Source organism: Candoia aspera, chromosome 1 (assembly GCF_035149785.1).
Source record: "Candoia aspera isolate rCanAsp1 chromosome 1, rCanAsp1.hap2, whole genome shotgun sequence".
Lineage (NCBI taxonomy): Eukaryota > Metazoa > Chordata > Lepidosauria > Squamata > Boidae > Candoia > Candoia aspera.
Genome location: NC_086153.1, coordinates 250658642 through 250677807, shown reverse-complemented (window position 1 = coordinate 250677807; position 19166 = coordinate 250658642). Strand labels below are relative to the sequence as shown.

The 19166-nt window shown below is 46.9% G+C and overlaps 1 protein-coding gene across 1 annotated transcript in view; it reads right to left on the bottom strand.

The window, feature by feature from the left end:
* PARVA (parvin alpha) overlaps positions 1 to 10317 on the bottom strand; it is a 103391-nt gene extending 93074 nt beyond the window's left edge. The window contains exon 1 of the mRNA XM_063289479.1: positions 10046 to 10317. Coding sequence (XP_063145549.1) covers positions 10046 to 10181 — 136 coding nt within the window. The 5' untranslated portion in view covers positions 10182 to 10317. The remainder of the gene's footprint in view (positions 1 to 10045) is intronic.
* Positions 10318 to 19166: the final 8849 nt, after the last annotated feature.

The window sequence follows — 19166 nt, the reverse complement described above, 5'->3', positions numbered from 1 at the left end:
ATGTCCCTTACGTCAAAGTGATGTTGGCCGTCGATCATCACCGGTGAGGGCAGTGGCGTGCTTGGGTGCCATCGAGAGGTAGTTGCAGGTTTCAGGAGGCTGGTGTGGAATACCGGGTGGAGTCTCCGTAGGTTGTGCGGCAGGTCCAGGCGTATTGCCACCGGGTTCACTATCTGTGTGACTCGGAGCGGCCCGATGTACTTAGGCCCCAGTTTTTTCGAGGGTTGGGGCGACTTTAGGAATTTGGTGGATAGGTAGACCATGTCCCCAGCCTGGAACGTCGGTTGCTGGCGCCGGTGCTTGTCGGCCTGCTCTTTGTAGGCCGCCTGTGCTTCCTTCAGCACTGCCGTGATTATTGGCCACGATTCCGCAATCTTCCGTCCCCAGTCACTAGCGTCCACCTGGGGTCCCGGGGGTTGGGGTAGCTCCGGTATGGGGACGAAGTCGCGCCCCGAGACTACTTCGAACGGAGTTTTCCCCGTGCTCGTGTGGACGGCGTTGTTGTATGCGACTTCGGCGAACAGGAGCAGTTCGACCCAGTCGTCTTGGTGGTAGTTGGTGTATGAGCGTATAAATTGTTCTATGGTGGCATTGAGGACCTCTGTGGCTCCGTCCGTCTGGGGGTGCCAGGCCGTGGATAGGGCTTGTTGGGTGCCCGTCAGCTTTAGGAAGGCCCGCCAGAATTTAGAAGTGAATTGTGTGCCCCTGTCGGTCACGACACGTGCGGGACATCCGTGCAACCTGTACACGTGTATGAGGAAGAGTTTGGCTAGTTGTTGTGCGGACGGGACCAATGTGCAGGGGATGAAGTGGGCCTGTTTCGAAAAGTAGTCTTTCACCACCCAAATGGCCGTTTTCTTCTGGCTGGGTGGGAGGTCTACTATAAAATCCATGGAGATTTCCTCCCATGGGCGGGAGGGTTCCGCCACCTGTTGTAAAAGTCCCGAGGGCTTGCCTGGTGCCCGTTTGGCTCTGGCGCATGTTGGGCAGGACGCTACGTAGGCTTTCACGTCCTGTCTTAGCGCGGGCCACCAGAATTGTTGCCTTGTTAGGTGCAGGGTCTTAAGGAACCCAAAGTGTCCCGCTTGCTTGGTGTCGTGGGATCTATGCAAGATCGCTTGGCGTTGCGAGTCCGGGACATAGATTCTGCCTTCCCCCCATGCCAGGTCCTGTGCCATCGTTACCTTGTCGGGGTTTGCTAGGAACCAGGGGTCGGTTTTGAGGGCGGCAGTGAGGTCCGTGCGTATCCCCCCTGGCGGTTGCGGTTGGCGTCGTCTGGTCACTGGTTGCCCCGCCGTCGGTTGCGCCGTAGAGTTGTGCTGCCTCCGAGCGCCGCTCCGGGTGGTCACAGCCATCCCCAGTTGGGAAGCGGATAGGACCGTCCCGATCGTGTCTGGGGCGGGCTCTTCGTCTTGGGGCAGTAGGGAAAGGGCGTCGGCCAGGAAGTTCTTTTTACCCGGCATGAATTTCAGCTGAAAGTTGAAGCGGCTGAAGAATTGGGCCCATCGGACCTGTTTTGGGCTGAGGCGTCTGGGCGTTCGGAGGGCCTCGAGGTTCCGGTGGTCGGTCCAGACCTCGAATGGTTGGGCGGCTCCTTCGAGTAGGTGTCTCCATGTTTCCAGCGCCGATTTTACCGTGAAGGCTTCCTTCTCCCAGACGTGCCATCGCCTTTCTGTCTCAGAGAATTTCCTCGACAGGTAGGCGCATGGTTTCAGGAGTCCTGTGGGGTCCTTTTGGAGTAGGATGGCCCCCAGGGAGAAGTCTGAGGCGTCGGCTTGGACCACGAACGGCCGTTCTGGGTCCGGGTGCGCGAGGATTGGCTCTGTGGTGAACAGCGCTTTCAGCTTATTGAATGCGGTCTGGCACGCGGGAGTCCAATTCAATACTGTGCCCAGGTTCTTGGCGCGTCGGGTGTCCCCCACCCCTTTGGTTTTGAGGAGGTCCGTTAGGGGGAGGGCTATCTCCGCGAACCCCCGGGTGAATGACCTGTAAAAATTCGCGAAGCCGAGGAAGCTCTGGAGTTGGCGTCTGTTGCGGGGGCGTTCCCAGTTCACCACCGCCTCGACTTTTGCGGGGTCCATTTCTATGCCGTCTCCGGAGATTTGGTACCCCAGGTAGTCTAGGCGCGCTTTATGGAATTCGCACTTTGAGGGTTTGGCATAGAGCTGCGCCCTTCTTAGCTTATCGAGGACTTGTCTGACTAGGGTCACATGTTCCTCGTGCGTTTTGGTGTAGATAAGGACGTCGTCTATGTAGACGAGGACCCCTTTGAACAGGTGTTCATGTAGAACCTCATTGATGAGCTGCATAAACACCCCCGGGGCCCCCGCTAGTCCGAACGGCAGCACTTTGTACTGGAAGGCGCCTAGGGGGCAGTTGAACGCAGTTTTCCATTCGTCCCCCTCCCTGATTCGGATGCGGTAGTACGCCTCGCGAAGGTCCAGCTTGGAGAAGACCTTGCCCGTGGACAGGTGGGCGAGCATATCTTTTACCAGGGGTAAGGGGTATTTATTGGACAGGGAAGCCGCGTTTAGGCCCCGGTAGTCGGTGCAGAGCCGTAGGGTGCCGTCTTTTTTCTCCCGGAATAAGACGGGGGCTCCGACCGGTGAGCATGCTGGCTCTATGAATCCCCTCTCTAGGTTTTTATCGATGAAGTCCCGGAGGGTTGCCATCTCCTTCGGGGTCATCGAGTAGATCTTCGGCCTGGGTAAGGGGACGTCGGGCAGCAGGTCAATTCGACAGTCCGTCTTGCGGTGGGGGGGTAGTTGATCAGCTTCCGCCTCTCCGAAGACCTCGGAGAAGTCAGCGTATTGTTCCGGTAGGTCTGCTGGGGTAGCTGTGTTGTCCTGGGTAGCTGCCTCTGCTCGTCCCACAGTGGGGTTGGTTCTGCCCGCCGGAACTGGCGCCCGGTACTCGCCGTCGCCGAATAGGAAGGTGCGGGTCTCCCAGTCGATGCGCGGGTTGTTTGTCGCGAGCCATAGCATTCCCAAGACTGCGATGGGTCGTCCGATGTGGGTGACTACGAACGATGTGCGTTCGGTGTGGGTGCCCATTTGCAGGGTGACCGGCTCGGTCTGCATCGTGGCTGGTTTCCCTCCCGCTGTTGAGCCATCCAGCTGGTGGAATGCCAGCGGCGTGGGGAGGGGGGAGCAGCGGAGGTCGAGTTTGGCGACTATGTCGGGGTGGATCAGGTTTTTCGAGCACCCCGAGTCCACTAGTGCCGCGGCCGTGGTGACTCCGTTGCCGGCAGAGAGTTTGATTGCCGCCATTATAACGGAGCTTTCGCCGTTCTGTCGAGGTGGTCCGCGCTGCTGTCCCACCACCTGCCTCGCGGCGCGTTTTAGGGCAGGCGGGGAGCGTTTCCCGCAAGCTGGTCTGGGTCTACGGCGTCCTCTCCCCCCCAGTAGGCGTTCCAGCCTTCGTCTGGTGTCGCTGTGGCTCCGGTCATCCGGCGGTGGGGGGGCGGCGGCGGGTTAGGTGGTTTGAGGCTAGTTTTCGGGGCGGGTTTGGGAGCACTAGCCGGCGGTTGGTTGGCGAAGCAATCTGCCGTCTTGTGCCCCAGTTTTCCACACCTCCCGCAGGGCCCGCGATTAAATTTCTTCCTTGGGTATGTGGGACCGGCCGTCCCCACGTGTGGCGCGGGTACCTTTGGGCAGGTGTTGGTCGTGTCTTCCGTCGTTGCCATGAGGAAGGTGCGGTGTGCGTGTTCTGCTTTCCCCGCGAGGTGGATCCAACCGTGTAGAGTCTCCGGGTCGTCCCGGTAGAGGGCCCATTGGAGTACGTCGCGGTTGAGCCCCCTTTTGAACATTTCCAGCAGGGTGGTCTCGGACCAGTCGTTGATCTTCCCTGCGAGGGCTTTAAACTCGAGGGCGTAGTCTGGGACAGTGCGTGCGCCCTGTTTGAGTCTTTGGAGTGCGCTTTTCGCCCTCACTTTGGCTAGTGGATCCTCAAAGTAGCGCTTCATCTCGGTGATGAAGGCGTGGAAGTTGGCGAGGGCGGGGGAGCTGGACTCGTACATTTGGACGTACCAGTCCGCCACCCGGTCTTGTAGTTTGATCGCCACAGATGCGATCTTGTCCGCTTCGGAGTCATAGGAGCGTCCGTGCCTCCCCATGAACTCCCTGGCGTTCGTAATGAAGAACGACAGTTTCGCGGGGTTCCCATCAAAGAAGATGGGGAAGTCCTTTGGGGCCCGGGCGTTTTGTGAGCCCCCTCCTCTCACTTCTCGGCCTGTGGCGTCGTCCGCCTGGGCCGTTTGTTGATCATTATCTGGCCCGTGGGAGTGCGACGCCCCGCTCGGAGTGTGGACCTGTGCGGGGACGTCGTTGGGGTGTGGACCTGTGCAGGGGACATCAACGATTGAAGCATGGTCCGGAGTTCCTTCAGCTGGGTCTCCATGGCCGCAAGTCTAGCTTGTGCGTCCCCGTCTGCGATCTGCGCCGCCGCTGGGGCCGGTTCCATCGGTGTGTCGGCAGGGGTGGGTCGCCGGTGGGGTTCAGGCGCTCCCGTCCGTTGGTCCGCTTCCTCCGCCATCGGCTGGGTTGCCTCTTCGTCCTCCCCCGTGCTTACCGCCGTTGGGCTGCCACTCCACGCCCGTGGCTGGGGTGCGATGTGGGGCGAGGGGTTCTCCGCTGGCCTCGGGAGGTATGTTGCTCCCTCCCGTGGCCGGGTTGCCTCCATCGCCATCTCCCCCTGGGGTTGGAGCTGAGGCTCGGGTTGGGCCGGGTGGGTGTCCATGGCTCCGGGAGTCCGCGGTGCCTCTGGCCTCGATCGGTCCTCCTCGGCTTCTTGCCGTGCGGCTCGCCCCCCTTGTCCGCGTCGCGCCGGCCTCATCGTTCCTGGTCTTCTCGCCGTCTACTCCTCCCACGGCTCGTTGTCGTCCGGTGGGGCTCGGCGAGGCTGAGTTTGTGACTCTCAGCTTTATGTCATGCACTGCCTACCGCTGAGTAAAGCACAGACACTGGTTCAGTTGAAGCAGGTTCTGTTTTATTCATCACGTAGTGTCAGTTGTGGAAAAGAGCTGAGAGTGAAGGGAGCGCGTTGGTGCGGGGTTTAAATACCCCGCGCCGGTCAGCGCCCCCTCTCCTTAGGTTACGTCACCCGCCCTTTGTCCTGCATCCCTTCGTGCCGGTAGGTGTAGGGTTGCGGGGCCCCGGCGGGTGCCCCGGGATCGCCCATCATCGGTCTCCTCCTTCAGCCGATGATTGCTGTCCGCTGGGCGATCTCCGTGGCGCTCCTGCTAATAGCTTGGGTGTGCCTCGTGATCCGTCTTGTCCTTGTCTTCTTTTCCTTCTCTTTGTGTCGTGATGGCTTTGCGTGCTATGCTTATTTTGTGTCCCTTCCTTCTGCTTCCTTGTCTTTGTCATGTGTGCCAATGTGCTGATGTCTTCAGCTCATCGGCACTCATGACAGCATGCCTCTCTTGCTGGATCTAACAGGAAGAGTAGATGTAACTGAGGAGAGACAGATTCGCAACATTTCATCCTATTTTGGTGGGGAAAATATTTACAAGTCCTTTAAAAATTCAATTTCAAAAGAGAATAGCTTGAAAATTCCTATTTCTGCAGTATGTGGCCCACTTAATTGTCTCATGATAATTTAACATTCCCACAAATTTGTTCTCACTCTAATGTAAAAGAAAAAAAAAGTTGTAAGTACTTCTGATTACCCCCAAGGCATCCTGGAGCAGATTGGGTGATATATAAAGCTCTTGATCTGGAGCTCAAAGTGGATCAGATGGTCTTTATACAACCAAAATATTCAACATGTTCTCTAAACACATTTAAATTCCAATCACAATACAATGTCACAGATGTTCAAAAACTGAACCCTAGAATACAGCAAATATTCCCCTCAAAGTGCCTATTTCAAAGGTAGACTGCTGGTGGTAGGCAACCTGGTTGTCAAAGAATCTTGTCTATGATTATTGATCTATTGATTGATTGATTATTGATCTACCCCAAAGAAGGTCTTTGAGGAAGTGGTTTGCTTCCAATATAATTTGAAAAACACTTCAACTGAAATGGAGGGATTACAGCATGTATACTCAGCTACTGCAGTATGAGAGTTTTCCCTAGGTCCCAGAGCAGAAGAAAAACAGAACTAAAGGGCAGTTTTCAGATTGGAGCTCTTTACAACTTATTTATTTGCTTACAAACATTACTGAAAGGATCACTTGCAGTTCTTCAGATGTTGTTAGACTTGAATTACTGTCATCTTTGACCACTGATTAAGTTGCCTGGAGCCAACAGCTATTTTATATATGTTACTAAAAAAAAAGAATATATGTAGCTCAGGGTTGAACGGTGGAGTCATTGGTGCTCTCTGAACTTGGCTGTTTGCTTGCAGATGTTTCATTACCCAACTAAGTAACATCATCAGTGCTGTTGAGTGTGGGGTTTACTCCCTGTTTGTATGCAGCAGCTTGCCCTGCCAGTGTTGGAGGGGGTGTAGCTTTCTCCTTGGTAGTTCCTTGATGAGGGTATTGTTTTCTGCTTGATTGTGTGTCTGGTGGTAATCCCTGCTTATCTGGGTGTTGGCTGCTGGAGAGGATGTGTTCTGATCTTTTTATTTTCCTCTTAGCTTATCATCTCTTTTGAATGGTGTGTAAATGTGGTTTATCTCTATGTGTCTATTCATGGCTGATTTCTCTAAATTCCAGGGATTTCCTAGCATTTTTGGATTTAGCTTGGTCTAGGATGCTCAGTTTCCCAGTTGAAACTATGGTTGAGTCTGTCCGTGGGTTGTAATATTAAGGAGTTCTCGTTGTGTCTTCTGACTGGTGGTTGGTGTTTACAACTGATGGTTGGATGCACTCTGCTAGTCTTCTGCCTGTCTGTCCTACATAGCGGCTGTTACAGTCCTTACATTGTATGTTGTAAATAATTCCTGTTTTTTCTTCTTGGGCTACTAGGTCTTTTGGTTTACTTATGATGTTTTGGAGGACTTTAGTTGATTTGTGTGCTGTGGTGATGCCGTGTGGTTGTAATACTCTGTTAATTTTTTCTGAGATGTTTTTGATGTATGGTAGTGCTATTTTTTTCATAACTTGAGTTGGTTGTGCTATAGTGGGTTGAGTGGTCAGGTACTTTTTGATAAAGTTGTGTGGGTATCCATCCATTTTGTTGGAAGACGTTGTATAAGTGGTCTGTTTCCTTCTAGTGTTCTAGGCTGCTGCGGTGCATTAGTGCTCGTCTGAATAATATTCTTACACAGCTCCTGTTGTGGGAGGTTGGGTTGTTACTTTGGTAATGGAACACTTGTTTACTGTGGGTTGTTTTTTGATAGACTTGTGTTTCTAAGTTGCCATCATTTCCTCTGCTGATGAGGATATCCAGGAAGGGTAGTGTGTTGTTGTTTTCACCAGACAAACAATCAAGCAGACAACAATATCTTAATCAAGGAACTACCAAGGAGAAAACCACACCCCCTCCAACACTGGCAGGGCAAGCTACTGTATATAAACAAGGAGCAACCCCACACTCACCAGCACTGATGATGTTACCTAGCTGGGTAATAAAACATCTGCAGGCAAACAACATGTAGAGAGCACCAAGGACTCTACATGTTACTAAAGGGAAAAGCAATCTGCAACCCTCCAAATGTTGGATTTCAGTTCCTGTCATCCTGCTTCAGAAACAAAGATGACACAACTGGAACAGCTCCATTTAGCAATTTCTATAGACTTTCATTTCTGTATCTGAAGCCTGGAAGACAGAGTAACTGTGAAATTAGCCTTTCTTCCAGATCCACAGTGAGTCACGGGTGATACTGGGTACTTAAATCAGAATTAACAAGGCTTTGTGTTCAGGCAAAATGCTGGGCCCACCACTAACCCGGCTTACTACATCATGTGAATATAAGTTGATAGGGCCAGGAAAGCTAAACAAGTAGTTGTCAGGGGATTTTGAATGATTTTAATGAAGTTAATAAATTTCAGTACAGTATATAAATGAGGAACAATCCAAAGGCCCAAATCAAATACCTTGAGCATCACAGAGCTTTGTTGTAAAAGCAACACACCAGAGACAACTTTGAACATTGAAGCAAATATTTGTAGCTCACTGTTGAACTGTGGAGTCCCTGGTGCTCTCTGAGCCTTGTTTTCTTGCAGACATTTCATTGCCAGACTAGGCAACATCTTCAGTGCAAAGAAGGAGTGGGCCTTGCTCAGTTTATATACAGTGGCTTGCCCTGCTTGTGTTGGTGGGGTTCTCTCCTTGGGAGTTCTTTGATTGGGCTGTTGTTTGCTGCTTGGTTGACTGACTGAGTTAACAGATCCTTGATTAAGGTGTATTGTGCTGTTTGATTGTTCATTTGGTGTTAATCCTAGTGTTGATTTTTGCATATCTGGGTGTTGATTGCTGGCAAGGAGGTGTACTGGTCTTTTGGCTTTTCTATTGTCTCTTTTGAATGGTATGTAAATGTTGTTTACCTCTATATGTCTGTTGATGGCTGCTTGGCCTGAGTGCCAGGCTTCCAGGAATTTTCTGGTGTTTTTGGATTTGGCTTGGTTTAGGATGCTCACAGTTTCCCAGTTGAAACTATGGTTGAGTCTGTCCATGTGTTGTGAGATTAAGGAGTTCTCATCATGTCTTCTGACTGCTACTTGGTATTCGTGAATGCAATCTGCTAGTCTTTTGCCTGTCTGTCCTACATAGTGGCTGTTACAGTCCTTACACTGTATGTTGTAAATAACTCTTGTTTTTTCTTCTTGGGCTATTGGGTCTTTTGGGTTAATTAATATGTTTTCAAGAGTTTTATTTGGTTTATGTGCTACGGTGATGCCATGGGGTTTTAACAGTCTGTTGGTAGTTTCTGAGATGTTTCTGATGTATGGCAGTGTTATCCTTTTCATAGCTTGAAAAGGTAACACTAAAAGGGTTAGGGAGCACCAAGGACTCCACAAATTTGAACATGCGATGGTTCAAAGCCCAACAAACCAAGCATGCTCTACAAACCCAGACATTGTTGTTTGTACATCATGGTTTATTTCTTTGTAATGTCAACTCCCTTAACTGGTTTACCAATAAACTATATTTTAAACTGTGCTGCACAGAGACCATATTTTTGTAGTAGAAAAACCTACAGATGTTGATACAACACTGAACCACAAACAAGTCAGTCACATCTTAACACAGTCTGCTGTGCAAACTCAGCCATGTAATTTGTTTATGGGACTGTGTGTCTTGCAAAGCCAGAAACCTGGGTTGAGTAATTCAATTAAGCATAGATCCTGAAACCATATCCCCTTTTCTCTAGTTATGGGGAGCTCCCAGCTAAGGCCTTTTTCTTCCCCCACCACAATCTTGACTTTTCACTGGGTTTTACAAAGGTTCAGGTGATGTCTTGTCTGGAACCCATTCTCCTCTTCTATCAGCTTCTTCTGACTCGGGTTCTTCCAACCACAAGAACAAGAAACCACGAGCGGAAAAGACACAAAACCTTTTGACTGGCAGCGCCCAGCTGTCTACGGGGGAGCGGAGCGCTGCTCCGTGCTGTTGCCAACCGCCCCTCCCCAGCATCGCGACTGGGCACAAGCTTCAAGCCCCGCGTTCCCATTCTGAGAAGCAAGCCCTTTCCGGCAGGCAGTGGACGGTGACGTCTCACCCAGGCCTTTTCCACCAAGGCCTGGGAGCTCCCAGGCAGGCGAAAACAATGAGCCAAGCGGGAACCTTGCCTGCCAGCCAGCCAGCCAGCCAGCCAGCTCGCCGTAACCTTGCCGCTCTCGCCTCAAGACTTTATGCCTACGCTTGGAGAACTTTGCACTTGAAGACGGGAAAGCAATTCGTGCAAGAAAGCCAGAGGAATTGCTGGAGGAGCCCATCAACTCCTCAGCCCTGCTCCAAGCGACATTTTTCCAGAATGACGCGCGTCCCCGCAGCGGCGCGCCCAGCTCGTCGGCCCCGCCAGGCGCCTCTCCAAGCCGAGTCCGGGTTGGAGGGCAGCGCGGGCCACCTTTGCCTCCTCTCCTCATCTCTCGCCCCTCCCCTCGCCCCATTAAAGGCACCGCGCGCTGCAAAGCTTTGGCGCTCGATTCGGTTACCTTCTTTCGCTTTTTTCCTCCTGGCCAGAGTGCCTCCGAGCTTTCCCAGAAAGGAATCGTCTTTCTTCCGGGAAGGGGGCGATTTGGGCGTCGGAGACTTGGGGGAGGAAGGCGATTTCTGAGGAGAGGTTGCCATGGCGGTGGGTCCCACAAAGCGGTGCCCGAGCCTGGTGGGGAAGCGACCGCTGAGAGCCCTCGCTCGACTCAGTCACAAGCGGCTCGTCCCTATTCCCAACGGAAGCGGAATTATTCCAAGCATCTGAGGCTGTTCTGGGTCTCGCTCCTTCCCTCCCTCCCTCCCTCCCTCCTCCCTCCTTCCCTCCCTCCCGCGCACACCCAGAGAAGGAGTTTTTCTCCCTCTAGGCAGACACGCGCGGAGTCCGGCCGGCTCTGCAGAGACATTTCCCGGGCGCTGCTGCTCGCGCCCGCTCTCTTCCTCCGCACGCCCCGAGATGGGGGCTTTGGGCCACAAATTGCCATTCATCTTCGGTGGACCTGCAGGTAGACGTTGCAGCGGGATCCTATGCAAATGTGTAGGGTAAACGTTCCGGCGCCCACCGCACGCTTTGCATAGGACTGCAGCCTGATCCTACATACAGTTACTTGACAGGAAAGCCTGTGGAGTTGAAGTTTTCAGAAGTTTTCAACTCCACGGGTAGCCAATGTTTCACATGCAATGGGAGAGTTTGGGGATGGAAGAGACCCTGCGCGTCTCCGTTCCGAATAAGGAAACTCGTGTCTTTAGTTGCGCTTTAGGGCTTACAAAGGGGGAGAGGTTCCGCGCGTGGGATTCAGGCGGTGCCTTTTCATTCCCCAGGATTAGTCTATTCACCATACCTGCATCATTGGCCGGGACAATTTCAAAAGGTAGCGTAGCCTGTGCTCCCAGAAAACGTTTCCCGCAACGTCATTTCCTAGCCCAGTTTCAGTTGCACATAGTGCGTTTATACTCTGTAAATAGAAAAAGCAAATTCTTGTTCCACTCAGTAAACTATCGCCTCTTTCCTCTCCACATCTCATTTTAGTCCCGGGCCGGGGGTTGGATCGGGCGGAAATCTAGATGTGCCGCCGCCGAATCTTGAAGATTCCATGCAGCCGAGTAAGAATTTAAATTAATGCGATGTTAGAGATGTTGAAAGGGGGCTGGAAAAAGTTGTTTAATGCTGCCTCTTTGATTTTGAAGGATAAGCAAGCTAGTGAGGAAGCAACAGAACAAAAAGTTGAACAGAATTACCAGCCACTCTTTTTGCGTAGGAGAAATCATATGGCAGGGTCTTTATTTCTGTGCCACCCAGTGGTATTAAGCAACTGGGACCAATTCCAGTTGATGCTGGTAGATGGGAGAAATCAGTCCAAGACACTTTATTCAACATCTACATGAGACCACTGGAAAAGGTCATAAATGTGGTCAAATATCATTGGTATGTTGAAAATACCCAGCTTTAGATTTCAACCCTTGGCTGAAGAAGAAATGCTGTGGAGGTCCTGTCCTGGTGCCTGAAGGCTGTAAGAGTCTGGATGAGGAGAATCAGGTTTAGGTTCAACTCTAGCAAGACCAAGTTGCTTTGGTTTCAAAAACATGCTGGTCATAGTGATATACCTGATGGAGTGACATTGTGCCAGATGTACCTAATTCACGGGTCCTCCTGTACTCTTAGCTCCTGCTCAATGAATAAGTGGCAACCATGGCCTTTGCACAGATCATTTTGTATGTCAGATATATCCTTTCCTGGATTGGGAGGCCGTTCTCACAGTCACTTGTACCCTAATCACTTGTTTAGACTATTGCAACAAGCTCTCATCAGGCTACCCTTGAAGACAACTCAAGAAGCTACAACTGTTACAAAATGCAGCCACACAAGCAGTTATGGGGGCTTCCTGCCTTGCCCATGTAAACTCCATGAGCTGCATTGGCTACTGGTGAGCTTGTGGGTGCAATTCAAGGTGTTTGGTGGTAATCTATAAAGCCCTTCATGACTCAGGACCTGATTACCAACAGTAGCAGTTCCCGACCTTTTTGGCACCAGGGACCAGTTTCATGGAAGACAATTTTTCCGCAGACCAGGGGAGATGGTTTTGGGATGATTCAAGCACTTCCTCTTTTTCCCGACCTTTTATTCTTTTTTCTTCGTGCTGTTTGGAGATAGCAGCCAATGGGCTTGCTTTCTGTGACAGGAGGCAGAGCTCAGGCTGTAATGTGAGCGATGGGGAGCAGCTGTAAATACTCAGGCTGTAAATTTGCTTGCTCGCCCACTGCTTGCCTCCTGCTGTGCGGCCCGGTTCCTAACAGGCCACAGACTGGTACCAGTCCGCAGCCCGGGGATTGGGGACCCCTGACCTATAGGACTTTGTTTCTGCTCATCCAGTAGGATATGGATGAGTTGGCATGCTCTGGGTCCCGGTCATCTTCTGGGACCTAGGAGTCACACATTCTTGGTAGCTACCCCTGCCCTGTAGAACAGCATGACCCTTAGGGCTCATATGGCCCCAGCCCGCTTGGGCTGCCCTAAATCTGTAAAGATCTGGCTTTCACAACAGCTCCTGGGGTAGAGTGGAGTGTTCTATTCCCTAACAATAGTTGATGGGGAATATGTTTGTGTTGGTTACCCTCTCTAATGCGCACCAGAAAATCTTTTGGCAAGTCTGTTTTGTTGTTCTTAGTTGTTATTTTTATTTGATATTTTAATCCTATTGTGTAGGATTAATTTAATCCTATTGTGTAGGATTGTGTAAGTTGCCTAGAGTCACTGTGTGATAGAAGTGGCATACAAGTTGACAAATAAATGAAAGTATAAATGTGGCTTCTTTGATGACCAACACTACAGCCCATTTTATACCTCATGCCATGATTTATTGAATGAAGTACACCTGGTTACTTTGAACAACGTGGTAAGACATGAATCATGGTTTATAAATACTGTAAGTATAGCTGAATTTGCACAACCTGAAACCCCTCTTTTTAAATTTACTGCCACTTTAATAAAGCTAGGGGAGCACACCCTTTGGCACTTTGATGTTTTGCTCTAAGAAAGAAATTCCTAGGACAATATATTGGGCAGCCCCAGAAAGCCTTGATAGCCATAACACCCTACACACACGCGTTGGATTCTGACAAATCCCAAATTCAGAAGTGATAATTCGGATCATTTTGGAATCCCGGCACAAAATAGAGCCAGCCATATTCAGCTTTGGTCAGAATAAGGGCTTTAAGATACAGGCAGGCAGTTTCTGACTGAACATTAGGAGAAGCTTCCCAACAGTAGTAGCAGTTTGACAGAACCAATTAATGGGCTTCACTGATGGGCTTCACTGGATGTGTTTAAGCAGTATTTGGAGACTAAATCACATTCAGAACATTGCAAGCCATTTGTTTTAGAAACTACTTTCAGAAATGACCCAGATCAGCTGTGTTCTTTTGTCCTGGGAATGGTAAGTTTTGCAGATTCCTGACAAGTAGATATTTTTCAAGGAAGCTTTGATGTGGATTCCTACACTGAGCAGGAGCCACTTGGGCTCAGTATCCTGAGTGCCCCCTTTCAACTCCTGATTCAGTGGATCTGAATCTCCATAAAATTCTGGTTCTGATCTGTGTCACCAGAGCTGCTTTCTTAGACAACTGCACTGGGAAGAGAGGGAGCTGGATGTCAGTGAGCAAACTTCCTCTGAATGTATTTCATTTCTGAATGTGTCTGGTGAGGAGGGTCTGTCCATTTCCAACATTGCAATGGCAAGATGTGATTCCATGTTTGGCTCTGTTTTCTTCTTCAGCAGATTTTCATGACTTCTTCAGCCATCCTGGCTTACTTCACAGTGTTCATAAGTCTGTGGACTCCCCAAGTTCCTAAATACCACCCCATTCGTTCAATCTGCTTAATGCTTCATTCCTTGAAATCACAAACTGATTTGCAGTTCTAGCCCACTGTTTACTTTCTGTGTTTAACATAAAGGAAAGAAATTCACAGTTAGAATAAGATGCTTTATAGAAAGATTGACAGAAAAAGTCTGGGGATGGGAAGTTGTAACAGAGAGGTACATGTATTACTCAGTTTTTTTCCTATCTTGATGTTTCTTCAAGTTATTTCCCCAAATAATTTTCCAAATATGTATTTGCACTGGGAGAGGGAAAAAAGCTGAGAAAAGATACTGTATAACTTTCTGTGCCTCGGGGCATTTTTTTTTTTCATTCCTTCTTCCAAAAGCTGCTTGCCAAGATTCTGTTTTGCTTTTGCAAATAGGTTTACTTTGATCTTGTCCAAAAAAAAAAGATAATGAAAAAATGGGCTTGCACAGTCCAGTAACTCGTGATTATACAAAAATATAAGCAAAAATATATGTTTTATGAACCAAAACATATTCTACAGATCAGAAGGAATCCTGAGTACATGGAACTTTAGTTTATGGGTACACTGTTTATTGTGTCATCTGCAAAATACTTTTTGTGCTACTAGCCAGATAATAAATCATGGGTGTTTCTTATTAATCACACCCCAGAAGTATTCTAAAAATGGCAGAAACTGCAGAAAACTGTTTCCTAATCATGTTGCTCAGGAGGAGGAGGAGGTGACCATCCTTTTTGGCTTATTGTGTCAACTGAAGATGGTCACAGTTTTATTTCTTTTCTTGAAGGGATGTCCTTTCTGCCATATTTATGAACATCTGCTGTATGGAAGTGGTAAAACTTTTTCACTTGCAGAGGTAAAGTAAAATTAAAATCAGCTTCAGTAAAGAGTTCATTTTTATTTAGGTACTCTTGACATTAAGTCCAGTCATGTCCGACTCTAGGGGGCGGTGCTCATCTCCATTACAAAGCCGAAGAGCCGGCGTTTGTCCGTAGACACTTCCGTGGTCATGTGGCCGGCATGACTAAACGGAATGCCGTTACTTGCCCACCGAAGCAGCACCTATTAATCTACTCACATTTGCATGTTTTCAAACTGCTAGGTTGGCAGGAGCTGGGACTAGCAACGGGAGCTCACTCCCTCATGCGGATCCGAACCGCCGACCTTCCGATTGGCAAGCTCAGCAGCTCAGCAGTTTAACCCACAGCGCCACCGCATCCCCTTTTTTACTTACCTCATCAGTAATAGGAAACAGAAATGATTCTATAAACTGTAAGCACTTGATTTCATTAAATGCTTCTAAAAATTCAGCAGTTCATGACTTGGTTGATCACCAGTACAGTAACTTAGATCATAGATAAAAATAGGAATCTGGCTACTGTGTACATTGCTGCATTTAAATGGTAAACCCTTAAATTACCAAATACAGTTTTAGAAGTAATACATTTTTTTATGACTACAGAGAATAACTTATACTACAGTGATGATATATGACTCGCAGTACATACACTTGATTAAAATGAATGTATTGAACATTAATTATAAAATTCAGATATTTTGCATCTCTTTTTTAAAAAAATGGTATAATATACCAGCTTGGCCAGATATTATTCAGAATGCACATTAGATATTGACCAAACATAAAATTGAAATATGTTTGTAAATTAATGTTCTGTGTAAACACCAGATTATAATCAATACTGAAAATTGCATGTCACATATTTCTTCAGCTACCTTTACAAGTATTTATGTGTGTGAATGTGTATGTGCCTGCACATATTTACATGAATGTGTGTGTGTGTATTATGAATTATTTACGGTCCGCTTTAGATATCGAAAAGCAAATTTTTAGAGCAAACTGTCCCTTGCAGACAACTCAGTGAAAGGCAATCTGTTGTGTCCAAAGTTACCAAAACCAAATCAGGATCAAATATTATTAATTAATTTTGACTAAACAAATCACTATTTTTAGACTTTACATATTAAGAGAAACTTCATCTCAAAAGCATAAAATAAGTTTTCATTCTCATACTGCGCTCAAAGGAAGATGATTGATGCAGGAAACATCGTGGCTTCTATACAGTCATCAAAAGCCTAATCTCCTAAACTGGGGCTTGGTTGTATTTAGATGGTGGTGGTTGTTTTTTAATCTGTTCAATTGTGTCTGATTCTCGGAAACTGCCTGGACAAGTCCCTGCAGTTTTCTTGGCAAGGTTTTTCAGAAGTGGTTTGCCATTGCCTCCTTCCTAGGGCTGAGAGAGAGTGACTGGCCCAAGGTCACCCAGATGGCTTTGTGCCCAACACGGGACTAGAACTCATGTTGTATAGGATTAGGTTATATGCTATTTGTTAATGCCTTTCCCACCAGTCAGGGACCACAGATTTTTGCATTTAGTTTTATATGTCACTTGATATTCTTTAGCAGAAGCAGCAATACCTTTTATGCACATTAACACAGTAACAGGTTTTTTTTAAATACTTCCATTTGGAATAATAAGCAAAGATGTTCAAAAATAGCTATTCTGTTGTCCTATATCTCTCACACAAGTTTTAAAAAACAAACTACAAAAATAAAACTATTTAGAGTAAACCAATAGTCCTTTATCATTTGTTTCAGTACAAATGGTGCACTTGATCTCTTTACATTTTGTTCAGAATAAACCCTTGTATATTAAATTATAATGTACAAAATACAAATATCTACCAGAGTTTTAAAGCTTAATATGTATAGTGCCTTTTACCTTGTAAATACATCTTATAAATTGCATTTGCTTAACACTGTAAGGATACCTTTTAGTTGTTCTCTATTTACAATACACATATATAATTTCTAATCACAAGAACACCTTCCTCCACTTCAAGAATTAATGTAAAAAGTTAAGGCCCTAGTGTATGTAGTAGTACTTATTTTAATCACTGAAAGCCCTATTGTCATCCATATATAAAGAAGATATGTTTATAAATGAGAAAAATGGATTGAAGGACCCTACTCTTAAGGAAAACTAAAGCAGTTGCAGTTTTGTAACTTTCAAGAATTCTCAGAATTAAAAATCCAGGAAGAAAACAAAGACCATTCTATTATTTCCTCAGTGGAAGTACATGAGATAAGGCCCAGCTAAAATTCATTCGTTCTTTTGCACAAAGGCCTATGTGAATAATTATGTTTATATCACTTAATTGGAACATGATCCCTACCTCCTACAGTTGTACCATGCAATAAGATTTATTAGGCTCATCCTAATATATGAATAGTATTCACTATGCTAGAAGGACAATTATTTTCTGAGAACTGTGTACATCCTTCAGTATTTGTATTTGTCAGTCAGTGTAAACTTCTCAAAATGTAGTTCTTCATCTTATTGACACTTTCTGTCCCTTCAGGAAGATACTGTTACTTCCTTCTGCCGCTTTTCTCATCCTATTCCTTGTTCATCACATAGGCCCTGCCCGAATACAAGGGTTAAAAAGTTAACATCATTTCTCTATTGCATTTAATGGCATACAGTACTGGATTCATTATTTTTTGTGTTAGTGTGCCAAAAAAAGGGGAAAACCTGAATCAGGACCAGTTCTGTCTACTTATTATACACTTATTTCCATGAATACCATTAGACATGGGATATATAAATGCTCACCAAACATTTGTGAACGGGTTGTCCACCTGTATTGCTGTATGTGCAGATGTTTACATCACATCAGGGATGCTATCCAATCAGGGATTCATATACAGGATGTCCCCGACCCTGTTGGCCTTTCGTAAGGCCGTAAAGACCTGGCTTTGTGCCCGGGCCTGGGACCTCAAGCGTGTGGATGGTCCCGTCTCTTGGCTGTATTAATATCCATGCATTGCTCACTTGGCAGCCATGTATATTTATTTTTTATTTATTTTATATTTTAACTGTTTTAATTGTAATTGTTTTAACTGTTTTATGGTTTTAATGTTGTAAGCCACCCAGAGACACTCGCTGAGATGGGCGGCTATAGAAATCAAATAAATAAACAAACAAACAAACAAATATGAGAAGCTGCTTTTCACACAAACGTATATTGTACAGACTTTCATTAAAGACGCAATTCATAGTTCCAGCAGGAACATACAGTATGTGAACCCACCCTCTGTCTGTAATCCAGATATGAATGCTACAGTAAATGAAATCCGCTATTGGAATTTGGTGAGAGTAATTTTCAACAGTCCTTTCCCTATCCTATCAAATATCTCCTTCTATATTTCCTTTAAAAATGATGGCTCAGCCGTTGATTTAATTTTCTGCAAGTCCTGCACTAAAAACCTTCAACTCTGCTGTTTAAATGTACATACAAACAGTACCTCTCACACTATTACCTTGTGGGGTAAGAAACATGCAGAGTGAGAAGGAGAGAAGGAAGTAAATGAAGTAAACGAAAAGTAGGAGGTAAAAGGAAAGTCTAACTAAACCTGGTTTTTACCAGCACCATTATTATACCTCTCCATGCCTTCAGTCCATGCTTTTACCATATCATGCATTGCCTTTTGTCTTTAAAATCTCTTATTGAGGTTGTCATCAGTTCCATTCAGACCAAGATTTTCTTGGTCTTCCCCTTCCTCTCAACCCATTCACTCTTTCTTCATATATTTCTTTTCTGATTCTCATTCATTGTCTCTTTATTACCAAATCACCTCAACATTTTTCATACTGATTTCTCACTTTCATATTACTACATTCATTCAGCAGCCATTCATTTTTAAGCACACAAGAAACAATAATAATCTATTCCTATTGCATAAGCACAGGTCACTTTAGCAAATCCAACACTGCCAACCGTCATATGAGATTGCTTATAGCAACGTACAAGTAGTCCTTGCTTACCATTTGTTTAGTGACCATTCGAAGTTACAACAGTGCTGAACAAGACTTACAACCAGTCCTCAAAGTTGCAGACATCACAGCGTCCCCATGGTCACATGATTGCGATTCAGGCACTTGGCAACCGGCATGCATATATGACGGTCACAGCGTCCCGCAATTACATAATGACATTTGCGAGCTTCACAGCCAGCTTCTGACAAGCAAAGTCAATGGGGCAGCTGGCAGAAAGTCACAGTCATGTGATGTTGCAATTAATGACCCATGGTGATTCACTTAACAACCACATCCAGAACTGACAAACTGCCATTGTAAGTCAGGTGTGGTCATGCGATTTTTCACTTTACAACTACATCACTTGGCAACAGAGTTGCTGGTCCCAATTGCAGTAAGTAAGTGAGGACTACCTGTACCCATTTTCAGGTGATATATATTGAT